Source organism: Pseudopipra pipra, chromosome 2 (assembly GCF_036250125.1).
Source record: "Pseudopipra pipra isolate bDixPip1 chromosome 2, bDixPip1.hap1, whole genome shotgun sequence".
Classification (NCBI taxonomy): Eukaryota; Metazoa; Chordata; class Aves; order Passeriformes; family Pipridae; genus Pseudopipra; species Pseudopipra pipra.
The window spans coordinates 85,186,861-85,212,873 of NC_087550.1; the positions used below are offsets into that span (position 1 = coordinate 85,186,861).

Below are 26,013 nucleotides of genomic sequence, written 5' to 3' on the forward strand. Positions count from 1 at the left end.
AGCTGCATATTCAGAGCAATCAGCCTCTAGCACGTTTTTCTTCATCCAAAAGAGAGTATTGCTGAGCAGCTGGGAGTGGTGCAGAGAAATCTGTTCTCCTCGACTCACCACACCATCTCTTGTACAGACCTACACACCTGTGTATCTTAAGTAATGAAACCTATTGCTAAAGTGTTGGGGAACCTTACTGAGGAAAACTCAAGTCATTTTAATACCATTCAAAGGATTCTTAAAAAAAAAGATAATTGGGGTTGATTATTCCAATTTTAATAGAGACTCACCAATGTCAAATTTCTCCACTGTTAGTTGGATACCTTTTGCCCATGGTCTTTTAAACAGTAAAGATACACAGAGCATTTATGTTAAGCTCTGTTCCCTAAGGTGCTGTGGGAAAGGATGAGCAACCACCTTTTCTACGTGATCCTGAACATCTGTTGCAGTGCAAGAGGTGGTGGCCTGCTGCTTTTTCCTACCTGAAACCCTTCCTAAAAATGGGGTTTGTAAATGGGCAATGAACAGCCACAGGCTTTCTCAGCACACAGTGACATTTCTCTGTTACACAGAGCTATGGTGCAAGGTCGATCTCTCCTGCAGAGCCTGTAGCTGTTGCTGACACTTTGTGTTTAATGAAGTGCCTGTTAAATCCTACTCTCTATTATACTTGTGATAACCAACTCCCTTCTCTCCTAAGAAGAGCAAATTATGCTGTTACTGTGGAAGTGCCTTTTCTTACATGAACTATAACGATTACTGTACCTTTCCCCAGTAGGGTAATTCCCATACAAGAATTAAAGCAGCTGTATGCTTGATGTGATCCCAGGGATAACTGTTTTCTTAGTCAAGCTGTATTCTGCCTACCTGGTGCATGCTTAGGCCTAAATCCACAAATCTAGATGGATTAGGGAAACATCACTACCATGGTCCAGGTATGGGGAGTTACTGACCAAGTCACAGGGCAACTAAGAACTGCATTATCTTAGGAGTGCTACCTCACCCCTTGCATTAGCCCACTGCACCCCCAACTACACAAAAGGAAACATGGGTTTACTGTTGCCAATTCAGAGTACCCAATACCTGGGAGACAGTCATGGCTTTCACTTCCATGTTTATAGGAACTCCCTTCTCAGCCTGTTGAATAACAGAACAAACAGGAAGGCCAGCAGGCATTGCTGCTCTTCTTTCCTCCAGACATAGTGTGGGAGTAGCACTTGCACATTCAGTACTAATGGATAGCAGTAGTTCTGTAGTTTATTTTACACAGTTGCAATCCAAAATATATATATATATATATATATAAAAAAGCTGATAGCATTACTGCAATATACAATTCCATGGAGCAGCGCCAAAGTGTCAGTGAAAGCACCCACCACTCCCCCACCTACTGCCTCTGAACAGTCTTGAGTGAAGATCATTTGCAAACTCTTAATGAAAAAACCCTACTCGTAATTATTTACAGTCTATTTACATTGTCTTTCCAGGCTTTACATTTTCCAAGTAAATACCACATGATCGCTGTGTACAAGGGATTTCTTCCAGAGGAAAGTACTCAAGTCAGCTGGTCTGCTGTTTCTTTCTTTGTTACTTAGAAGCCTTGATGCAAGTCTCCTGGGAACATGTCCTGATGCCCACAGACCACTAACCACATCTCTCTAAGCAACGGAATTTAGAAATACTTTCAGATGATTTGATCCAGGTTTTCCATTTTACAGGCAGGAAATGGCACTTGCCGTCACCCAGCAGGTCACAGTGTTCATAACTGGGCCAGGCTCCTTCCTCCCCAGCATCAGGTAAGAGGAAACAAGTAGATATCCACCTTGGTTTCCTCAAATGGTGAAGAACACATCCAGTGGAACTCTGCCCCTGCCCTGATTCGAACAAACTTGTCTCACCTAGTTCACAGAGTCTTTGATTCAAAATTTGTCTATACCCTGATTCCAGTCCTTCAGTTGGTAATTTTTCCAAGGCAGCATCAAGGACCAGGATGCAATTGAGTAACGATGCTCCTAACACCCACAGCCTTGGAAGTGCAGCAGCCACGTGAGTAACGCCCACAACCAGCAACAGGGAGAAATCAACCGCAGTGCTACGAACTTTCTGGTTCTGGGTGGATGCCCACAGGCAGAGATTCACCTTGATACGTGTCTCCTGCTGTCTCAGTGGATGCCCTCACAACCACATTTTCAAGTTAAACAATTTGCAGAAAAAAACATAGTGTGTTCTTGGCTTCTGTTCATCCTCTCAGTGTCTTAACTGTCCTATACCATAAGAAAAGAGAAATCAGTCTTGTACTATAAAGAAGACATCATGTCAGAGCACATAAGGAATCTGAATAACATTGTAGCATCTAACCATCCGCCAGCTTGGCCATAGAGCCAGCTCTTGGAAAGAACTATATTTAGCCTCCACAAAAGGAAATAAGCATTTCTATACCCCAAGGAGCCCAGAAAAGGCACTACAGGGAAAGGCCACACACTGGACAAGTAGTGCATTTTATATATGGCTTCAATCTCGCTCCATGGATTTAAATTCTTCTATTATCTATCTTCAGTAGGAGCTGCTCCAAGTACGTGGTCCAAACAATCTACATTTTAACACACATATGACTTGAAGAAAAGGTAGAAGTCCCTTTTTTCCTTCTAGTCCTCTTTAAAAACAAAACAAAAGAAAAAAGCCCACCACTCATATGAAAAGGAACCCTTTGATCAACTTTAGAGGAAAAACTCAAAAATCATGCAAAGTCTGAATGTGGCTGTTAGATCCCAGATAACCAGAGCCACTGGAAATCAAGGGGTTGCCTTACTCACTGCAAAAAAACTATCTGCCAAACACTGAGTTAGTGGCATTCTGAAGTGCAGAGAGCAGGGCAAAATACAGGAGAAAAACCTGAAGGAACCACTCAGGCTCCTGCAGTGGCTGACACAGTAAACCTTTAGAGGACAGAAGGGCTGTGCATAGCTGCAGCACAGGAAAACTCATGGCCTGTCTTCCCCACTGCACCCCTTTCTGTACAGTCACTCTGCAAGACCCTGCTGTACAATGTCCTATTTGAGTCCTTGCACTCCACTGCCTCAAAGGCCTAAAAGTCTTTCTCTGCTGCAAGTATCCATTCCAGGGCTGAGCTGAGATCCAGGCAGACAGCTGCAGCTCTGCCAAACTTTGATCCCAAAGGCAATCAGTGCCTACAAGACAACCCCCCGGCTACACTGGCTGCCACTCCAAGCCCACAATGTTCTCATGCTTCCCTTCAAATCCCCAGCTGCTTTGGGGACAATTTAATCTGCCCAACAGCCTTGACTGGAAAAGGGCAAGAAACATGGGACGCTCCAGCGAGAGCCCAGGGCTGACCAGTGATCAGACACATTCTGAGTCTTTCAATCCAAAGAGCACAATGCAAACACGATTTCTGAAGCAAATATTCCCTGCAGGCCACGCAGCAGTGCCATCTCTGCAATGTGTTGGTAACACAAAGCAACTGCAGCAAATGTCTCTTAATCGGGAAGCTTCACAGTATGGCAAAAAAGGAAATGGGATTCTCCTCTTTAACGCATCCTAGCTGGCGTTCAGTGTACCTAAGGATGTCTAGATGCTACAAGAATTGCCTTAAAATGCAGATCGAGGTGAAGGAGGAAACTACAGCTACAGCTGGAAAGGGAAGAGTGGAATCCCCCTTTTCTCATCCTGAAAGGGACCACGTAAGAGCAGCCCCCTTTGCTGCTAGATGGTTACTCAGGAGTCTCTGACCTCACATTCACTACCTCAACTACAAGTGGAAAACCTGAGCCAGAATTACCTGATCTGCACCAACAACATCAATATCAACCTCTTCCGCTGTGCCTCCTGCTTGACCGTTCTCTGAGACATCTTCTGTCTTAATCTCATCTTTGCTGAAAACAAAAAAGATAAACCAAAAAAAAGTTAAGTCTTGAGAAAGCTCATAACAGAGGCTGTACATTGCACAAGTGCATTTAAGGCAGATACTTCTGCTGCTGATATCCATGTAAGGTAGCCTAAAGTTACTGGCCCAGAATTTCCCAGGTATGAAACAGGTTATGCTCTAAGGAATTTCCAATAAAGCATTTCAGAAAAAAAAAGATTGATTTAAACAGGGGCTACCTTCATGTTAAATAAATTTTTGTTCTATTTTACTTGTATTCACCAGGTCCATCTAAAAAGTGTCCCTGAAAACCTGGAAAAGTATGCATCTTTCTGAGATTTATATCTCCCCTTTTAACCTACCAGTATAGGAAATGGCACCTAACACCTCAATAAATTACCTGTATGAAAGGGAACTATTGCAACTGAGCTCTTTGATTGCTTTACAGAGCTCAGAAGTAGACTCCAGACTCCCTATTTCTGCAACACTTCTCATATCCAAGTTCCATGGGGTTTCACTTAGGCATGTGTGCCTGCTGCACACAGACAGACACTTCTCTAAAAGGAAGCCACCAGTTATGCAATAGTTAATAGCAAATCTGCAGAGACAAAGAATCCTCTTTCATTTCCAGAGATGCAGAAAACACTTATCATCTGGCTGCAGCAAACAGCCAGGGAGTAACCAACACCACGGCCCCTCTAATCAGGACAAGAGAAGAGGCACAGGGGACTTTACTCCTTCCTTGTCTTTTTCTCTGTACACTCAATATTAGTCCAAGAAGGCATGGAAGCCCTGTGACAGTGGCAGGCTAAAGCAGCAAATGTAGATATTGGACTAAGGAAACATGTCCTCGGGACAGTGCCCATAAGAAAGACAGGAGGGGCACACATCCTTTGCCCATAAGTATTATAAAAAAACAGAAGCAGAGGTGGATAGATAGACCCCAACTGTCAATACCAGGACAAGTGAAGGAGCTTGTAAGACATAAAACTCTCACCAGTATCTTCTGCGTAGCCCTCCTGGACAAAGGAACGGCAAACGTTCCTGCAAGCACATCTCTCGAGATTTCAGCCTCTTTCTGTTTTTTCCTGCTGCAGAGGGAAGCTGGGAAGTGCACTGCTGTCCTGGGGCTTTGCTTGCTACTTCAGTCTGGCTGGTTTCAGGCAAAGACCCTGGAACAGACAGCAAACAGAACTGCTCTTCAGCATCACCCTCAGAGGTCTTGAGATGGACATTTCCAGCATGTTCCCCACAGCAGTGAAACAATGGGGCCAAGCTCAAAAGGAGATCTGGAGCAAAGCATTCATTTATTGAAGGAGACAGCTAAAAGCCACTTAAAAGAAAATCCATTTAATTTGCCCACTGGTCATTTTTGCAGTCTAGATTTATGAACTTGGCCCTGGTCCATAACCGCTATCTGTACTGCTGAGTCTATATAACCCTCAATAAAAGAGGACCTTTGGGGACACAAGGGAACAAGCTCTCTGAAGGCAAGCCACCGAGAAGAAAATGTACAAGAAAGGATGAGAAAGAAACTAAGGGACACTGGAAAAATTTCCTTTCCTCCACATATGACTGCACATGTCCATAGCACTTAGCATTGTTATTAGCAATTGTTTTCATATTGGTTTTATTACATTTTAACTAAGTCCCATCATATCCATGCAGTGAATATTTAATTACAGATTGGAAGTCCATGAATGCTGCTAAAGTTTGGATGCAGCCCACCAAACTATAACTCTTAAAAGCAGGAATATAATCTTACAGGCTCCCTAGAAATTCAACAGAGAGAAAAACCCTAGAAGATGATTTGGCTGAAGTTCATCTGGGCTGAAGATCTGAATCAACTTCTGGAAATGCCTCTCCTGTCTCAATTACCTACAAGGCCCCTAAAGCAACAATGCCCTTAACAATTAAAAGCCATCAACAAAGTCTCAGTGGCACAGACAAATGCCAGATCTCAGTACAGAGCAGAATTCAGATAATCTTGAATTCTGCTCACTCAGAGTTTTCAGCCCAACCTTACTGCTATTGAGTGATGAAGGGGCCTTTAACATCAACAAAGCTGGAGACAAAAACCCCAGTTTGAACTGTAAAGTCCCAACATCCAACTCACTGTGGTACTGTACTGCTAATGCAAAGCATGAAGTGCATTTTAGCAAATGCAAATTTGGTAAAGCAAAGCAAAATAGCAAGTACAGCAATTTTGACAGACAGACAAAGCAAACACAGCTGATCAAGAACAGGGAAGTTTTCATACCATTAGACAATTTCCTTTTAAAAGAAGATGTCTTAGATGTGCCCATAGGGGGCCACTCTCCCAAACTGCCGAGGGCAGAGCTCTCCTCATCTTCATTTGCCAATAAAGAGTTTCTGTACCAGACCAAGGGCTGCCATCCATCTCCTCTGCAGGGCAGTGGTTCTGTTATGTACCTCTGTAAGTAAGTGTACCTGGGGAAAAACAAAAGCAAGCATAAGGAAACTCAGTATCTTTCCCTTCAACATCTGGGGCAGGTATTGCTAGAAATACCTTTACTCTCTAAAGGTGCAGACAGAACTGTTGAACAAAGGGCTTCCCCCTTCTCTGAAATATCTATTTAAAATACAGATTCCTTCAAAGCTAAAAGAGTGCTTAAATTTTAGCGTTAGAAACAACATTAGATCCACAGAAATTACAAAATTACATCAGCTTATAGAAAGAATTTCCTGTGCAGGGAAAGGCACTGCCAACTGCTGCTGCCAGTAGCAATTTGAATGGAGCAGAATTCTGTGAGGATGCGCTCCTACTGCTGGCCTTTTCTGCCTCATGGACTGCATCACAAAGGGGATCCCAGGTGAGAGATGCTCCTTGTGATTCAATAGTACAGGAAACAATAGAGGTCAGGAAATGGGGTATTTACACCATGAGTGCCTATTCTGTCAAAATTTAAAAAAAAAAAAAAAATCAGTTAAACCACTTTTCTATAGTATCATCTCAAAAACAATCCAATTCTTTCAGCTTCTCAGTAAAATTCCAAGTGTCTGCAACAAGCAGTTAACAGCTCTGCAGTTATGACAACACGAGGGATGTGGGAAACATTGTTTCAAATCCCTGTTCTGTCTGATTCAATCCAGAGACGACTTCAGGCCTTCCTGAATCCCAGGTGAAGCTATCACCTTTTCTGGAGCAAAGAGGCCTTCTTCAAACATTCTTTTTGAAAAAAAAAGGACATTTCTGACAAAGTCTTTCTGACCCGTTCCTACCTCATAACAATAAGAAAAGAAAGCCAAAGTCTGACTTAGGATTAGAAACTGGATATTCACCACATTTCAGCTACAGTTCATCACTTTGAAATCAAGCCTAGTGTCACTAAAACAAACCCCACCTTAGCAAATACCAGAAGTGACAGTTCTAACGCCAGCCTGTACAGTATATTATTCTTTTTGTGATTAGGAGAGTGGCCTGGAAAATATCAGACATTTCATTCACTTTGCAAAACAAGAAAACCAGTGCTGAGAGGAGGTCAGGGTAAGCACCGTCTCCAAAACAATTTCTGGCCTTGGGGGGCCCCAGGGATCAAGAAACCCTGGTAATGGAATTTGTTGGTTTCAAACAAGCACATATTGTAACTACAGTTTCAGAGTCTAATGCAACTGCTATCAATGTTAATGGAAAGACTCCTACTGATTCAGGAATCAGGCCCTTCATGCTGCTTGCTATTCAGCAATTCATTCCTTGTGTGCATTTTGTGGTACAGAGCAATTGACAAGTCAGGTATTTTACTGCTACAGCCTAAGCAATTACAGGGGAGAGGGCTGAAGTCCATATACTTTGATGGTGTTGAAATATAGCCCTTTCTAACAAATGCCCATATTCTGTATCTCATCTGTTACAGGTACGTTCACATATGTTAACATACAGACTTGGACATCAATCCTATGATTAATAAGAAAAATGAAAATAACCAGATGTTTATTTCTAAAAGTTCATGTTGACCTAAAACATTCCATTCAATAATTTATGATAGAGATAAACATAAATATTTCTAAGAGGAAATATAATCTCCAGCCCCTGCAAGGCACTTTAGGCTTCCCAGAATAGAAACTGTTATTCTAGAAACATAGTATGAATGTACTTGTGGATAAATTGCAATTTCCCCTCTTGTGATTTTTATTGTTTCCCATTTGTTCCCAGCAGCAGTGGGAAGGTCCAAAGCAGTAAGAACTGAAGTCAAGTGTATTCTCTGCTAGATTCTGTATTTCCCACAAAACTTTTCAATCAATAAACCTACCTGAATGTATGTAACACATTCAGGAATATACTTCTAGAGCATATCCTCTGATCAAGAGGTTAAATATAGTCTTAGGAAAAGAGTTGAGCTAAATCAGGATTTAGCTTTAAATTTGCCCACATCAACAATTAAATATTTTCCACTTGTTGAATTAGAAACTACTCCTTAGAGGTAAATGAAATGACAGTTTTTCAAGTATGGATTAACAGAAAGCTAATTATTGCATGGGTGTCACCACAGATGATGATAGTTCTTTAAAATCCATACAATATGGACACAGTTATACAGAAACTGTACAATCTGGGGCCTGGAGCACTTTCCCTATGAAAACAGGCTGAGAGAGTTGGGGTTGTTTAGCCTGGAGAAGAAAAGGCTTTGGGCACAACTTACAACACCTTCCAGTACCTAAAGGGAGCCTACAAGAGAGCTGCAGAGGGATTTTTTACAGGAGTACATAGAGATAGGACAAGGCTTTTAATGGCTTTACACTGAAAGAGAGTGGGTTTAGATTAGATATTAGGATGAAATTCTTGACTGTGAGGGTGGTAAGGCAGTGGAACAGATTGCTCAGAGAAGTTGTGTAAGTCCCATCCCTGGAAGCATTCAAGGCCAGGCTGAATAGGGTTTTGAGCAACCTGGTCTAGCGGAAGGTGTCCCTGCTCATGGCAGGAGGGTTGGGACAAGATTATCCTTGACATCCTATGGATTCTGTGAAAACCAGTTTTAGTTTTAGATCTCAAAGATTCTCATCTGAGAAAAATGCAAGAATAGAAAAGGAAGTTACCAATACCCATAGATTATCCCCTTTATGTTTATCAGGGTTTGTAATCAGTATATGTTAGCTATTTTTCTTCTGCATTTTGCATTCTGGGTTCGAATTAATGTTTTCAAATGAACTATCTGTGTAGCTGGCAATTGTTAATAAATTGTGTTATGTGAAGTAACAGGAAAGTAGACATTTTACCATTCTTGACCCATGTTACATAAAACCTGGTTGATGATCCCCATGAAAGTTATCCTTCAACTTAAGACAAAGCAACACAGGAGCAACACAGAGCTCAGCAAGATGTGATAGTTGGGGTTTTTTCCATTTCTGCTGACTTTCTTTCAAAAGTGAAACTTTCCTTGTCATGTACTGGAGTGATTTGCTCAGAAATTCAAAAAGGCGGATGTGTCTTAATGTTTCATCTTACATTCCCAGGTCTTCAAATATGCTCTCAGGAAAATGGAAATACCTGGGTTTTACAGTATCTATAAATAAAATACTGAAATGCAGAGACCCAGATCCAAAATAAGCAGCACTGAGAAAGGAAGTAATGCTAAAGGTCAAATAGAAGGAAGAATGTTACTTCCTTCTGAAAATTGACTGGAGCTGAGGCAGGTGAAGGGAATAAGAGACATACATCTCTCCACTCAGACATATAATGCCCCATGATGCCAAAATAAGGCTATCATTCTTATTAAATGTAAATATTTAAACCACTGTAAAACACGGGCCCACTGATCAGGGCATATTTGCATGTAAATAATAAATTCTTGAATTTAAATATCCACATTACGAAGATGTCACACATATATTCCAAATATACACCATGGAATTCACGTAATTGAGGCCTGAAGCTGTGGAATTAGATCATTACAAAATAATGATCCATGCACTGTTTCTTCCTGAAATAACTACTACTACAAAATTCAACAAGTGTCTCTCAAACAGCCTCAGGGACAGAATGATTTCAGAGGTCTCTGAAAAGCCCTTGAGCAAATTCTGCCATACTGGAGCTCAAGTGTCCTGTGTACAGGGATACACAAGTCACAGACTGTGTATGATGGCGTACAAGAACTTAACTTACACTAGTCTTTTGTCTGGCTTTAACAGCTTGTTGGAAAATTCACTGATGATTAACAGAAAGCCCAAGTTAGGAGGCAAGCATTTTCCATCTACTCCAGTAGCTCCTTGAAAAGCAAATTCAATCCCTTCCCTATTGGAAGAAAAAAATAGAAAAAAAAAGAACAGAGTAATAAAACAGTTAAAATAGACAACTAACAAAAGCAATGACCACAGACAACGTGATGTTACATGGCACATACTTGTGTATCATGGCTATAGATTCTCTAGATTTCACTTGGTCCCAACCAAATGTTAGTGAAAAGCGACGAGCAAGTTCTTTGATGTTTGTAAAGGAAGCAGAGGAGAAGTCCACACCACTACTGCTGTCTTGGCTTTCTGCATGTGTCTGAAACAGCTGCAAGAGAAGTCTCAGATAAGCAAACACAGGTAATCCAACAGACAAACAGAGCACCAGGAAGACAGAGAGACATGCACAGCAAGCAACAGTTGCCTTACACGGACAGAAGCCTTACAAAAGAGCAGGTTAGTCAATTGTTTCTGAACTGCATGAATGAACAACAACCACCAACTTGACACAAAGGACACAGGTGAGCTCAACAGACAGGAACAAATCAAAAAAAATAAAAATAAAAAACAATGTGCATAAACAGAGAACCAATTCCTGAAGATGATGGTTCCACTGACCCCATCTCCTCTTGGGACTTCTGAATTAACCCCCAGAAGCCTAATTTGCCTGAGAGGCTTTCAGAGTAGCAGAAAGCTACAAAGCAGCAAGTCTGACAGCAGCATAGTCCAATTTCTGAGAGTGGGTCAAAAGCACATCTTGACCCCAACTAAATATGCTTTGGGGTTTTTTCCTAACAGAATATGGAAGTAGCTTCTTCTCTTCAACCTGTTAACTTTCAAGGTCAAGCGAAGGCCAAAAAGGGCCTGTTGTCTATGTGATACCTAAACACAAAGTCCTGACTATGTCAGCAGAATATATGTAGCCAAATGCTGCTTAGCCTCATCTAAGCTCAGATTTCAAGGGCTAGTTCACAGATCTAAGCCCTGGCAATGGGTGTGAAATAAGCAAAGCTCATGTATCAGTACCCTCTGGGAGGAGCCTGCTCTCTGGATTACAGCACGACTCCGAGCTACAAGCAGCTCTGGCCATGGGCAGAGCAGGAAAAACCAGCTGTTAGAATAGCTAACTGGCTATCAGTCAGAAGCTGCAAGCCACAGCAACTGAGACCCTTCAGAAGAGCTGCAACCCACTTTTCTCCAGAAAAAAATGCTGAAAATACAGGGGGTTGGAGCTGACCAGCCACAGGCACATCCGTGGTTCCTCAAATTCAACAGAAATTTAGATAATCCATAAAACACAGCACAATATCCTTAACATTTATTAATGTTAAAAGAATACTTACCATGTCCCAAGAAACACTTCATAATCTCACATCAGTTCTAACATACTTGAAGATTAAAATCATGACCAAAAAAATCAAGCACAAAATTACCTTTTAAAATTGATGTAATGAATTTAAAGGAGTTTTAATTATGACATGCAAAAACAACATACACACAGAAAGGCAGGAAAGGAAATAATTTCTTTCACTAGGTTTTCTAATGATTATGAATAATTATGGCACGGTAGGTAAAAATCTTCACTATGAATACAGCTGTTATAAGTCCCCCTAGTAACTTACTTTAATCATAACCTTACCTGCTGCAGACAAAGAATCAGTGTCTTGGCACTCTGCATTTTGTTATTGTGTCTCATCTTGCTTAACAGTTCTTTAATTATGTCTCCAAAATCATTGTAGGTCTAGTAATAGCAACAAAACAAATGAGAATTATCATTACCCTTCTTTAGCACTGGAAGTACACAAAACATGTGACTGTTCATGTGACACAAGAAGTTCATAAAACACTCCCAATATCCGAACACACAAGTTAGAAGATGAAAACTGGACTTTTTACATTATATCATACGTAAAGCAATGGGATACTCCTTTAAGAGTAATGTGAGGATTAAAGTTTTACTGAAATTATTAAGTATTAATTACAACAAAAGAACAAAGCCTCTCTGGGAGAGAAAAAGAGAGATTTCTGCATTTAACCAGTGCCTGCCAAGAAAGTAAAGAACAAGATTCACATTCAGGTATTTCCAAAGTTCTGTTAGTTGACTCAGGAAAACTTCCCATTTTGTTCTCGGCTCTCCTGAAACCCAATTCAGAGTGGCTGAAGCTCTACTAATTGTTTAAACCCCGGACTCAGGTGAAATGTAGGCCAACTTCTGTGTGAGTCGTGTGAAGTAACTTGAGCGCTTCAGTGTGAGAAGCTCTACATCTAGAACAGTCCCCAACCATACACTGCTTCTTTGCAGTGGTCTCTCTGGAGAATGTGAGGAGTAAACATATTCTTTGCTCAATTTTCAGTTGCTTTGTCTGCAGTGAGGTAACTTTGTGGAGCCAAGGGAAGAGATTTGCCCTACTCCTGCTTGATTTTATAGCCCTTTTATGATTATATACGGATTCTGATCCATAACGCTATTAACATCACATCTTTCACAAACACTGGAGTCACTTTCAAAAACTAAAATGCACTGACAGGGAAAGCAATCTTATCTAAAACATTACCTTCACATAATACTTATAGATCTCAGCAGCTGCAGTCATCTCTACCACATTATACACTATTAACTTGCAATATGCTGCAAGAAGACTCCGCTTTCTGTGCAAGTCATCAAGTTTGCAACTTTCATCCTTTTTCTCTTCCCCTTCTGTCAGGTCTAGGGAAACAAAAGCATTTTTTAGAGCATGACACTTGAACTTGGCCTCAGAACCACAATGAACTAACAATCTGTTTTCAAAACACTCCCAAAAGAAACCAGCCTTTACAATTACAACCTCAGCACAGCTTCCAAATGTGTTTGACTTTGTACACAGGCATGCAGTGATAGGACAAGAAGGAATGGCTTTAAACTGAAAGAGGGTAGATTTATTCCTTAGATATAGGAAAAAAATCTTGATTGTCAGGATGGTAAGGCACTGCAATAGGTTGACCAGAGACTTCGTGAATGCCCCATCTCTGTTCAAGGGCAGGTTGGATGGGGCTCTGAGCAACCTGGTCTAAATGGAAGGTGTCCTGCCCATGCCAGGTGGTCTGTAAGGTCCCTTCCAACCCAAACTAGTCTATGATTCTGTAAAATCTGCCCCACAGCCCCAAAATCAAAATCCACTAATCCTTTATTTTGATGGCTTCAAAGGGTCCACACACTGAGAGAGCCACACTGCAACACTGCAAGGCTTTCCTCTAATACCATCATCTGTACCACAAAAGTCAGTCTACCAAATACTTTTACATTCTCACCCATCCCTGCATTACTTCAGCCCTTTTTATCCTACGAGTAAATTGGCAGCTATATCCTACGGTTAATCCACAGATCAGTGGTACAGATCAATGAATAACAGGTCAGCCATTTTGTCTGTAAAGGGGCCCAACCAGAAAAAAAAAACAAAGCAACCCACAAAACAACGATGACAAAAAAAGAGGCCAGCGCCTTTTCCTGATACATTCACTGCAGATGACAAATGATAGCAAAAGTGGTAGATTGTTTCTCTGGTGATTAAGATGTCTAACCTTTTCTTTCCTCTTCTTCATCCACAAAAACATGTTCCCGGATAAACAAAAACAGTTTTTCCTGAAGTGACGTGTTAGGAAGATAACCTAGAAGTCCAATTGTTTCTTCCTTATTATTTGAATCCTGATGACTCAAAATCAGCAACCAGTCACAGAGTATCATGAAGACCTGTACCAAGCAGACAAAGCCAAAGTAGGATACTGTGTTACTTTTCATGCCAACTCCACTTTTCCTCTCCATCAAACACAGTCTAGCTTCCATCCCACTTCTTCCTTGCAAACTAAAGATTTCTCTTTGCCTCAGCTGTGGTGAAATGCCACAGCTAAGCCCTTTCAAAATGTGTACCTTAGGAGATGCAGTGTATACAAGTATAATGTATGAACACCACCTAAAGATTTTCAAACTTCCATGGGAAAGAAGAAGAGCTCCATTATGTTGGAATATCTCTCTTTTAACCCATGAATCACTGGACACTTTCTACATTTTTTTAAGTAATATACATAGCAAGACATTAATAAAGCAATGATAGCAACCAGTACACTGATCAGTCTAATCAGAAAACACAATGATTATCACTCAAATTCAGGCCTTGATTCTGCAGATGGACCCATGGAGACACAGATCTATGCTTGACTAAAGCACAAACTTTTAGTATTTAACTAACATAAGTTTAATTTTTCTTTAAAATAAATAGTTAAAGATTGGGGTTTTTTAAAGAGTTATTTTTCTTTTAAGAGACAAAAACATAGCAAAATCGGTAGAAGGAAATACCAGTATGAAAAGAATGGCAGCCACTTAAAAGGAGATCTGAGCATGAATGCTAGTTAAGTGATAGAGAAACACAAACCTTTTCTCTTACATCTTTTTCCTTATGTTGGAGGAAGCACGTGCAAATCTGACTGAAACGTCTCAGCTCCCTTCTTAGTGGAAAAAGAGTCTCCTAAAAACGTATTTAGGAAAGGTGAAAGGATCAGCATGCATGGCACTATGATTCAACAGAGAATTACAGAATAAACAATAGTTGCATCTTTCTTCCACTCATATTATTCATTTAAGATAGCACAGCTGATAACAATATGAAAGAAGCTGACATCTCATGGTACAACATCTTACTAGCTATGAACAACTGCATCTGTCACACTTGCTGAAGCCAGTGGTATTCAGCAGGTCACAAACTCTTTGTTTCTCTATCTGTAGGGTGGGCAGCACATATTCCCTTATTCACTTCATCTTATCCTTTTAAAGCAGTGGTAACAATGGAAGTAGAGTCAGGTCTATCCCACCTAATTTTCAGTGTTCATTGCCTTCTGGAGTTGCTTTTCTCCCCCTCTCTATTGACTACAGAGGGAATGGAGTTTAACTTTGGCACTCAGAAACTTAAGACACCTCTGTTTGCTGAGCTGAATTGAGCATGAGGGACTGTTTGCCTAGAGCCACACAAAAGACTTTCTGATCCTCCACCAGGTCCCAGCTGCACTACACTGAGCTTTGAGCTCTCAGTGTAAGAGGAATGCCCTTACAAGAGGGCTGGCTTTCATGCTATGCAACTGTACATTTATAAGAAAGGGGATCCATCCCAGGACATGCTGAGGAGAACCAGGGGAGGGGCTATACATTGCCTTAACACTGCTGGGGGAGGAGCGAGGGGGAAGTAACAGTCCTAGAGCTGCTGTTCAGGAAATGGTTGGGTTTTGGGCAACATCCAGACTTGGCCCTGCAGAGTAGGCCGTCACAATGTGCTTCCAATCAAAATCTGCTCCTGTATGAAAGGCCAAATTAAAAAATGTGCTGCCCCATTACCAGTTAAGCTAACTGTGTCTGGAGTGAAAGTCAGAACATACTAGAGCAGTGAGAGATGTGGACATCCACACAGGAATGGAATGGGACAGGAATAGACAGTGAATCAGTCGCCAAATGGGTAATCTCCCAGCTAGCATTTCTCACACAAAACACATGTCCATGTCAGCGTCCTGTCCTGTGTGCACAGGAGCACCAGGGAAGGGGACAGAATGGCAGAAGGAGCATCACTCAGTGTAGTCAGAAATCACCATGAAGAGCAGTCCCATAGGTACACATTCACAAGTGAACCAATGCATAATAGAGTTTTCCTTTTTGGTGTCTTAAGCTAGTCTGTCTTCTGAAATACCTGCCAGAGCTTGGCACTTTATAAAATCAATTACAAAAGTAAATTGTCAGCTGAGGAGAAAAATTACCCCTTTCCTCAACCTTCTGCCAGAAATATGTAAATTAAAAGAAGCAAAAAAAAAAAAAAGAAAAAAGAAACTAAGCAACAGGACTTCCTGGAGTTTTCACTGAATATTCTTTGTTGCTTAAAACAAGAAAACAACAAACTGTTTGGCAGTGAAACAAGTTCTTTATCTCCATCAAGCCCCTGGAGTTCGATGCACATGTTTTGTAGTAAAAAAAGAGGTAAACCATTGTTCACTTATTCTCCTGCGGACTGAAAAAGCATAAACGCAATTTGGTTTCCTCAAGAAAACACACAAATTATCTTCTTATAAAGCCTGGTTTTTTTCTGGCAATCTGAGAACAGGAAAAGTAACTTAAACTTCCAGAAGCACAACTCTGGGTTTCAAAGTTACGTGAGCAGCCAACCTTGGTAGAATTTTCTGAAACTGCAGATAGTTGCCACAGGAGAGAAAAATAAGTGCACTGGAGAGCTGGCAGGATAATCTGAAAATAAAAACACATGTCCTTTATTTACAGGAAAGGCTCAACAGCAAAACGTTTAGGACTAAACAAAGCATTCAACCCTGACATTCTGCATGCTGCTTGCACGACCATTTCTCAACTGTACTTAGTCCCTTAAAATTAACATAATAGGTTTACATACAAGCAAACACTGCCCCCTGAGACACTTCATTACTATGGTGCTGCTTCTGCAGAACTTCTTTGACATCTTGATGAGTTCAAGGAAAGTAACCCACGTACCAAAAGTGTGTTCACAGAGCCTAACTTCAGCTTAGCTTCTCATGATTTCTCTGCAGTCTTTGATGAAAGGCAGGACTACTCCAGAGAGCAATTCTGAGCAGAAGCCAAATCTTGGTACTCCGATGCTCCATCTAAAGGAATCCACCCTACCTACTGGCTGCAGGCTCTCTCTACTCAACTAAATTTCACCTTTTCCCAAAAAACCCTTCCATTTCTCTCCTGAAAACAGGGAGAGAACTCCTAGAGTATTTCACCTTGTAATCCTAGAATATAGAACTCCATCTTGGCACAGACAACGCTTGAGTTGAGGCAATCAGACAACCAAAAGGCTGCCATTGAGACAATTGGTAATTACAAACCATTACACCAAGAGTCAACATGTAAGTAACAGGTCCAAAGTATTCCAATTTCTGGTTACATGCAATCTAAAAAGGGGTCCTCACAGTCCCAACAATTTCATATGTACTGAAAATGAAACAGTGCAATCATTAGAAGTACTGAACATGACAAAAGATCAATCCAGAAGCCAGATGATTATCACAGTTCTGGACAATCTTCAAAATAAATTAATATAAAGGCATGAATTTACAGATCACAACAATGTTATACCAAAGACAGCCTCAGTGTCCAGGATTGAGAAATGGAAACAGTATCTTCCTGCCTCATAGGACATTGATATGTAAGATTATTTAATACTTTCTATTTTTTTGTGCTTTCATCAAGAAAAACCTCTTTCACTGTTAAATATTAACAACTCACCAGAACAGGCAAACTCCCATGTTCCATTTCAAACACCAGGAACCTTAAAGTCTTGTCATACAGATTCCATTTGGTGAGATCATGGGCACTGTAAGTGAAAAAGTAATTATAATGATACACTAAGCAAGAAATGGAGTCTCACCTGACCAGACAGGTTAAATGTATCCTATTTTTGACTTCAGATGATGTAGAATAATAACATTAAACAACTAAATATTAATTATAAGGGTGGAAAAGTATGTTTTCATGATCTAACACTGCAACCTTGAGTATTCACAACTCAACATTAGACTTCTCTTTGCAGAAACAGAGAGTTTCATTCCTATGCAAAAAAACCTATTAAACCCAAAAAGCAATTCTCAATTTGCATGTGTAAGGTCGACATTTTAAGTATATGGGAATGTAAATTGTGTAAATAAACATCTCACTTATGAAAAGCTGCTACTCTTCTCAAAGCAGAGTTCATCCAGGAAATTGCTCCTGCATCCATACAAAATTCTCCTTCCTAAATCATGAAAGTTTGGGAAAGACAAAGCAATTAGCCAGAGAAAGGAAAGGGCACTACTATGTTCTCTTCCCAACCAACCCACAAGCTTGAATCACTCTCCTCCAGCCCTCCCATGTACCTTCACCTTTAACCACCCTACTCACGTCTTCCTCTACAGTAAAAACAAAACAATATAACCGCACAGAAATTTTCTATAAGGAAACATCTCTGTCATTAATAACCCCATGGCAGCCTCCCTAGACTGCAGTATTGCTAACACAGAGTAAAAACTAGCAATTAGGTTAACATGGTCCTTCACACAGTTAAGGATCTCTAGAAAGCTAACTGTTCACATGGTGCTGACCTTCCTTGCTTCCAGCTGCCAGATCACATTCAAAGATAGCTAAAAATATATGAAATACTTTCCCATAGATGCAATTGCTGTAGTTTCCACAAGTATACTATGTGATTCTGGGGACGATATATACAACCAGGAATTAGAAGGGAGGGATTCCAGGAGAAAAATCTCTTTATTTAGATATGGATCACGCTACGGGGGAGTTGAAGAATCCCTGGTCTAGCACTTATCTTGTTTCTCATAAGTACACATTCTACCACATTGACATAGATCTCTATTTAAGGCCAATAAAATTAATCCAATCTGAGGTTAGGGGATTTTTTGGCTTGACACATTTTACAATATCCCAGTGTCCAATAAAAACCTGCCAGTGTTAACTCTCATACCATGGCATGACACCTGTTCATGACGGCACAGTTGATCAGATCAGCTGCAGGCTTCTGTTGTTCAGTTCAGCCAGCAAGCTATTCATATCACCACCAGCTGTTTCTGCTTTTTAGACCTAATGAAAAACTTTGAGGGAGACTCTGCAATCCTCCTTCAAGGGGAAAGTCATTATTTCAAAGACCCCCAAAGCTATGAAATCTGCACTACAGACTGCTGTTTACTTTTTGTTCCCCCATACAGCCAAAGTGACAGTACAAAGGGCATCTTGTGTACAGTCAAATATATAGAAGTACAGAAACATATCTTTTGGGGAACAGTCTCATCACTATAGATACACAGCACTTAGTAGCTGATCTTGCCATAGTTTCTTTGGCACAGTACTAGAGTAATTATAAAGCAACTATAGAGCTTAGGTCCAGAATATTTGGTCTGGAACTTATTTTGTTTCTCCTAAGTACACATTATCTCACACTGACACAGCTCAACAAAATAGTTCCAATCTGAGGTTAGGGGATTTTTTGGCTTGACACAATTTACAATATCAGTGTCCAATAAAAGCTTACCAAAAGACATAAAATGCCCTGTTCTGGTGTGGACTACTTTGTTTATAATTTTCCTCACTCTATTCCCGCAAAAATATATCTGCCTCATTAAAATATGAACAACCAATCTTTCCAGAGGTGCAAACCCATCTTTCAAAGTTCTGCTCCCTTCAAGCAGAAATAGCAGGCAGAGAACAGTTCCATAACCCCCTTTATTTTTTTGTCTCCCTTTTTTTTTTTTTCATAATGAAACAGTCTGGTTACCTCCACAGTGAGTCACACTCACCTTTTGCCAGAAGCCATCTAGTAGCCGGTTAAGCTGTTCCATCAACTCATCTATCAGTTGAGTTCGAGCACAATCCACCTGGCTATAAATGCCAATTTCTTCACTGCAGAGGATATAATAAGTCCTGGAGGAAGCCTCGAGGACAGACATGTCAGAGTGTTTGGCCACAATGTTTTTTACCTCTCTCAGCAAAGCATCCAAATGCTGCAGGAAATAAAAGGGTATTGTAGGTAAATTGTACAGAAATCCACTTATGCTTTAAATCATTTCAGTAAGCCCATATATCCCTGTAGGTCATATAACCAAGATGCAGTCTTATAACCAAATGCCAGTCTAAGGAGCAGAGGGGCAGGATTAGAGGATACAACTTTTTTTCTGTGTTTATAGTTCTTTTTCATTATTATGTCTCTAGATCTTCCTAAAGAATGAAGCAACTGCTTTATATGCTACTTCAGCAATATGTGTTTAACACTACATGAAGAAAAAGGCAGGGAATAAATTATGCCTTTCCAAAGAACAGGTGTGTCTCCAAACAATGAAATTTGTCTCCCTTAGCAGTGGAGAATGGAGAATGTTTCGGATCATGTCAGCAACTGGGGTCTTCACTCCCAGGGAGAGGAGGTAACTTCTGCTGTTCTGCTGACTCTCTCTCTTCCAGCTAACAGTTCGTGCTGAAATTAACCTAGGCGTGTTTGCCTAACATTACCTCCCTGTAAACATTCCTGTTTAAGAATACATTAAGCTATTTCAAAGATTTCATCTATCCATTTCTGACCATGCCTTTCCCATCAGCAGATATACTATCTCCATTCTTATCTTTCAGTTACTGTCATCCCCCAGCAGCTGGGAGTCAGCCTTCAAGGAGAATGAAATCTATTCTATAGTAAACTCCTGGGAGACACCAACTTAGACACACAGCATAACCCACCCTCTCTCCACCCAGCAATGAAAAAACCCAGTGCCGGGCCCACCACACGAAACCACAAACCATCACCCACCAGAGCCAGTCACAGCATATCAGAACTGACAAGCACTATGGCTTTTCTTTGACAGCCTCAAATAAAAAACTAAAGCCTGCATAAGACCATTTCCCCTATGGTATGAGACATTTCTTTGTATTTCAACCGTCTCCTAATTGTTCCGAATCCCACTAAACTCTCGACATTGTCACATAAATTTAGTACATTCCACGTGAACCAATTACCCCAATTGCTATTCACCTTCTCTTGATGTCCTGTACTGTAAACATCTAAATCATAATACTGAGGAATCTGCAGAAGATTTGCCACTTTTTGTGCATCTGTTGAATACTGCAGAGAAAAAAACAGGATATGAGTATACTGCAGGAATTTTAATGAAATATTTAACATGCATTCACAGAGCAGCTGTTAGTTACCTTTGCCAAGAGCTGAGGAAGCACCATAATAAAGTGTTCAGTAATTTTGGTACAATCTTCCAATTGTATTTTCTTCTCTTTTACTGACAGAATCTGCAAATAAACCATTTTGTTTCAATTGCAAAATCTCTGAGATTTGAGTAGAATTTTACATGTAACCCAAGGTTAACTCATATGGCATTGTCTCAAGAATATGAAGCTAAGATAAAGATACTTTTCCATGGAGAAAACCAGATGCTTTATTTTTTTTTTGTTAACCTTAAAATAGATGCAAATCGTTGTACAGCTATATCTCATGGATAAAATGCTCATCATTTGTTAATAACAAGCTTCAAGTGGCTCTCCTCTAATGCTCATGTCCTTCAACATCCACTTCTAATAAGATCTAGAGATCAAAAGACACTGCGTCATTTCACAAAAATATGCCATTTTATTTCCTAAGATGCATCTCCAACTAGAAACATGCTATCTGGCAAAGATCATAAGGCAAAGAGAATGTGATTACAGGAGAATAAATAAGACTAAGAGGCACTGACTTTTTTGGCTGCACCTCTGCCCACTGGAGGATGACCTTCAGCTGCTTCTCTAACCGTTGCAAGGATAATTTCAATGAGAGCACTTTCCTCGGCATCGCTCAGTGCTGTAAGTAAATCAGTCTCAGCATCACAGAAAATAAAAATTAAGATGAAGCAGCAGCCTACTCATTTATCTGAGCAATTGTTTCTAAACTAACATTACATAAATACAGAATACTGAATAAAACAAATGTGTTGATATAAATATTACATTGGCAGTGCATTGAGTTGCATCTGCTTTTGTGACACTTGGGGACCACAATTTGGGATCAAATGGTACAGCAATATGAAATGATCCTAAACTAGCTAAGGCAAGGTTCAAAAAACAGTATGGAGAGATTCATTCAGAAACAACAAAGCTCTCTGCTTACCCACCTTCTCCATCTTCTTCAGCATTTTTTAATAGAAGAGTTGTCATGCACTCCCAGTCCTTCAGAAATTTGCCTGCCCAGTCCCATAAGCTGTCTATAAGGTATGCAACATGTTTGTGTAGCTAGGGATTAAAAACATAAGCTTACAGAAAGTAAACACATCAACAAAAGAAATACAGTTTCATATGTTCCTCTCCCTTTTTCCAATGACAAAGTTTTGTCATTCACACATATATTCACACAGACTATTCTAACATATTTTGTTTGAGGCTAATCAATATTTAAACATGTCTTCAATCTGATACAAAGAAGGAAAGTGGGGAAAAAAAAGCAGGAAAAGCAGGAAAAAATATTTTCTCTTTCTAGGATACCTTTCCTTTGTAATTTAAATAATCTCCTTAAAACTAGCTTCTGTATTGCTCTTATATTGCTCATCATAACACCTAAAAACCCAGTCATAGGACTAGAAACGAGTTATCGATTAAATTCTTTGCAGAAAGATTCAAAACTGCTGTGCCTGAGACACTTTGGCCAGACACAGGCCTGCACCACTGCAAAAGCTAAATAGTGAAGTACAGCACATAAGCTGATAACGGAGCATGAAGCCATGGTACAATAAGGCATACACACCTGCAGAAAGACATGGACACAGATCAAAAAACCCTCACTCAGTGGCATTGGTCTTTCAGGTTGTTTTCAGAAACTGCTTCAGTACTGATTCTCTCCATTAGCATAGTTATAAATTAGTTTTAATACAGAACAGAAATGTCTTAATTAAAAACTTAACCTAGAGAGCAAAAACATTCCAAACACCAAACATTTCAGAGCTCACCACCAGAAATTGCTTTCAAAAGGAAGCCAATACTTAATTTAATATGCAATGATGGATTTCAAGTGCTCACTGCAGGGTCTATTCTCCTCACCTCACTCTCCAGGAAAAAGTGTATTAATCTTTTCAACTGGTCAGTACTTGCCCCAAACTCTCTTCCTCCTTTGGGCTGAACTTCTTCATCTCCCTCAGAAATAAGCAGCCTGCCAACAGAAAAGGAAGTCAGTCCAGTTCTGCCACATTCTCCTTATACTCATTTGGCAATGTAACACTAATTCTGTCAAGATCCCACAAACTGTATTCCTCCCAAGTGTCTACTTATTTACCCCAAATAATATTAGACTTTTTTACCAGATGAAAGGAAAAGAGAGTAGATAGTTTTCCATTATGAGAGATCTGCTATCCTTGTGGATGCAGAGACTATTTCTGATAATTTCACAGGTACCCTGCCTACTTTCTGGACAATAGATGCAGATTCCACAGAACTGATCATATAACGAGGTAGGCATTTGCTCATGCTTGAAAAGGGGTTTGCTCCAGGCCAAATTTAAACCTTAGCAACAGAGATGAGATATTACTATACAGCCATTATTCACATCACAGTACATCTTGGAACTGCACCTTCTTAAAGAAAGCACAGTATCTTGTATTTATAAGAGGCAATTAGCTTCATAAATATAGTGGAAAATCTGTTCTTCCTTTTCTGTCTGCAGTATGAAGCACAGGATGACACTTCAATTTCCATTTCCCCCTTTCTCCACAATGGCTGTGACTGTACTACTCGTGAAAAGTGCTAATCCCAAAATAACTACAGGAAAGCCATCCCCTCAGATTACTGCAAGGCCCAAAAGTCTTGGATTTAAGAGCTGGACCACATTATTAAACATCAGTAAAAGCTTATACTTTCAGGAAGTGCTTCTGCTGGTATAATTTATGCCAACTAAGTAACCTAAGTTAAAATATGCAGACATTGAGGAGATTTTGTGCAAACCAAGAAGCAGGGGCAGTGGGGGTGGAAAGCATAAGCATTTAAACTAAAACTTTTAACAGTATGACCAGGGGAAAGGAAAGTGTCACTAACATCTCTAGGACACTAGAATGAACATTTCTATACTGGTAGAAGTGCTGGAGAGAAGAACTGGGCAAACAAACACAAGGATGAGGTTTACAGGGTCAAGGTGACCAAACTGCACTGGCCAGCTGAGAAGAAAAAGTAAAGTTATTAGCGCAGATCACTTTGATAATAAAAAGCAGCAGAGTTCTGAGATGAAAAACACCTGATTTATGAGAGAATATTAGGACCAACACAAAAGACTAAGCCTAGCAGATGTGAGAGCAGACTTGTCAAAACAGAAATTTATCTCCATTTGTCTTTCTGCTGGACTTGGCTCCACAAACTCAAGAATGTCAACAATTCAGCTAGATAGGAAAAGACAACTAGGAGGGGATTATGCATGTGTGGAAACACAATTATTATTTCTGAATTTTTCCCCACAAAATTCTTGCCAAAATATTTTTTTTTAAATCCTTTTTGTAAGGCAAAATTATTTCTCTCAGCTGTAGAGTCAGAATATTTATCTCTTCTCTTTTAGCTCACCAACTCCATTCATTTCATGCAAACATTGTTGCCCATTTATAAGAGTTACTCCTGGGGAAGATAAACCCTGTACTTCATTAACCTGACAGAAAATTGGGAGGGCTTTTTAATCTGCTGCCTCTCTCATTATTCAAAGTATAAGGCAACTTCCAAAGGGAGGAGGCCATTTTTGTGATTAATCACCAAAGCTGTGGAAAACCACAGATGCCAGGTGACAGATTAGCTTGTAAGAAGCAAAGCAACAAGAAAAGAAAGTAGAAAGAAAGAGGGTATGCTCTCAACATAGTATGGCATTTGTGGATCAGTTAGCAGTTTCATATTCTCCATGTTAGTCTTGCTGCTTTTCTCATGCTATTGTGCCAGGGCTGTGCACGGAAACATGCAATTACCCCCAGACAGCTTTTTTCTTCTGATTCAGCACTTTCAGCAGTAAAATGAATGCTTAATGTCCCCCTTAAATAAATCCACCTTAATTCCGAAACAAATGAGAACATGCAAGAAGTAGGCAGGCAGAGATACCTTTTATAAAGGAATTCCCCAGCTGCTACTGCAAGTGGACGGTGTGTGGTATAAACAAACTGGTATAACATTTCACAGTCTTCAGCTGATAACACATCCTCACAGTTCCTAGGCAAAAATAACAACGGAAGTTATAGTTCAGGTTTATCTGCAAAGAACAGTATGAATGCTACGTCCAGCTTTTACTAGACCTGATTCTCCACAGCCATGTCACTTGTTTACAATGCTACGTTTTTGTAGGGCATTTCTAAAAATGCTCTCAAACAAAATTGGCAGCTTTCTTTTACTCACTGTGTATAGAAACAGAGGTCTGTGCAAGCCATGACAAATCAGGCCCACTGCATGGACAGGAACATTAATTTAAAGCATAATTACAGTTGATCAGGGGTCACAGTAAAAAGAGCAATAGTAATAAAACAGTAAAAATCATGCCTTTGTGCTCAGATGTTCACCACAGAAAATAAGAAAAAATACAAAGCCTTCATTTAGCAGTACAAATTATTTTTAAATTATTATTACAGTATTTTAAAACCTATATTCCATTACATTAGGCTTGTACAGAGACACACGTAAAAAAACCCAAAACATTCTTGAGAGCATGCTTATGACTGTGACCTCTCTGCGCAAACACAAACACTCAAATGTCACAGATTTTTTCATTCAGCTACACATCTTGAGAACACTACGTGCCAACTAGTAAACCTAGAACACTCTATGAGGTAGAAAAGGTATTAATTTCAAACTTTTACAAAAAAAGAAACTGAAGCATCAAGGCTGAATAACCTGACAAAGAGATACCAGAGGAGTGAAGCCTAAAGCAAGGATTACAGTTTCAAAGTATGTGCTTCTTACAGCCACAGTAATGTCATTGGATTAAGCTACTTCAGAGAATGAAAGAGCAACATGAGATCCTTACACTTACTACACCCAGGTGAGAGGAAAGGGGTTTTATTTATCACTGCATTCAATTCTCAAGTAGTAACAGTTCAAAACCAACTCCACCTGTGGTCCAATACCCCCCTTTACAACTGAGGATTCATTCTCTTCGTTTGCTAGGATTGATGTCTAAAAACAATCAGCAGTCCTTCCTACACTCTCCCATTTGTCTTCAACCCATTACATCCCTTAGCATCCTTACAAGTCATAAAGCCCCAAAACATCCTTCAACCTGACTGAAAAAAACGTGAGCTCACATTAGGTGAGAGTATCACTGGAGCACCCATTAAAAAGGTCTTAAATAAAAGTGCTAATGGTATGTCTCCAGAACTGATGGATCAATATTACAGGATAATGCTTGCCCTCAACCAAAAAGAAAAGCTCCCTTACGTACTTCAGG

General features: G+C 40.0%; 1 protein-coding gene across 4 annotated transcripts in view; it reads right to left on the reverse strand.

Moving 5' to 3' along the window:
• Window positions 1-1,230: 1,230 nt before the first annotated feature.
• The window catches only part of LOC135409976 (cohesin subunit SA-2-like), a 56,980-nt gene continuing 32,197 nt past the window's right edge, over window positions 1,231-26,013 (reverse strand). For all 4 annotated transcript variants that reach the window (XM_064646192.1, XM_064646190.1, XM_064646191.1 and 1 more), the window contains 20 exons: window positions 24,678-24,785; window positions 22,656-22,764; window positions 21,737-21,854; window positions 21,323-21,426; window positions 20,787-20,879; window positions 20,611-20,700; window positions 19,391-19,594; window positions 17,759-17,835; window positions 17,331-17,418; window positions 16,236-16,313; window positions 14,467-14,559; window positions 13,619-13,787; window positions 12,616-12,767; window positions 11,700-11,801; window positions 10,234-10,388; window positions 9,996-10,124; window positions 6,135-6,325; window positions 4,872-5,046; window positions 3,791-3,884; window positions 1,231-2,255 (listed from right to left, as the gene is read on the reverse strand). In XM_064646192.1, coding sequence (XP_064502262.1) covers window positions 2,247-2,255; window positions 3,791-3,884; window positions 4,872-5,046; window positions 6,135-6,325; window positions 9,996-10,124; window positions 10,234-10,388; window positions 11,700-11,801; window positions 12,616-12,767; window positions 13,619-13,787; window positions 14,467-14,559; window positions 16,236-16,313; window positions 17,331-17,418; window positions 17,759-17,835; window positions 19,391-19,594; window positions 20,611-20,700; window positions 20,787-20,879; window positions 21,323-21,426; window positions 21,737-21,854; window positions 22,656-22,764; window positions 24,678-24,785 — 2,338 coding nt within the window. In that variant the 3' untranslated portion in view covers window positions 1,231-2,246. The remainder of the gene's footprint in view (window positions 2,256-3,790; window positions 3,885-4,871; window positions 5,047-6,134; window positions 6,326-9,995; window positions 10,125-10,233; window positions 10,389-11,699; window positions 11,802-12,615; window positions 12,768-13,618; window positions 13,788-14,466; window positions 14,560-16,235; window positions 16,314-17,330; window positions 17,419-17,758; window positions 17,836-19,390; window positions 19,595-20,610; window positions 20,701-20,786; window positions 20,880-21,322; window positions 21,427-21,736; window positions 21,855-22,655; window positions 22,765-24,677; window positions 24,786-26,013) is intronic.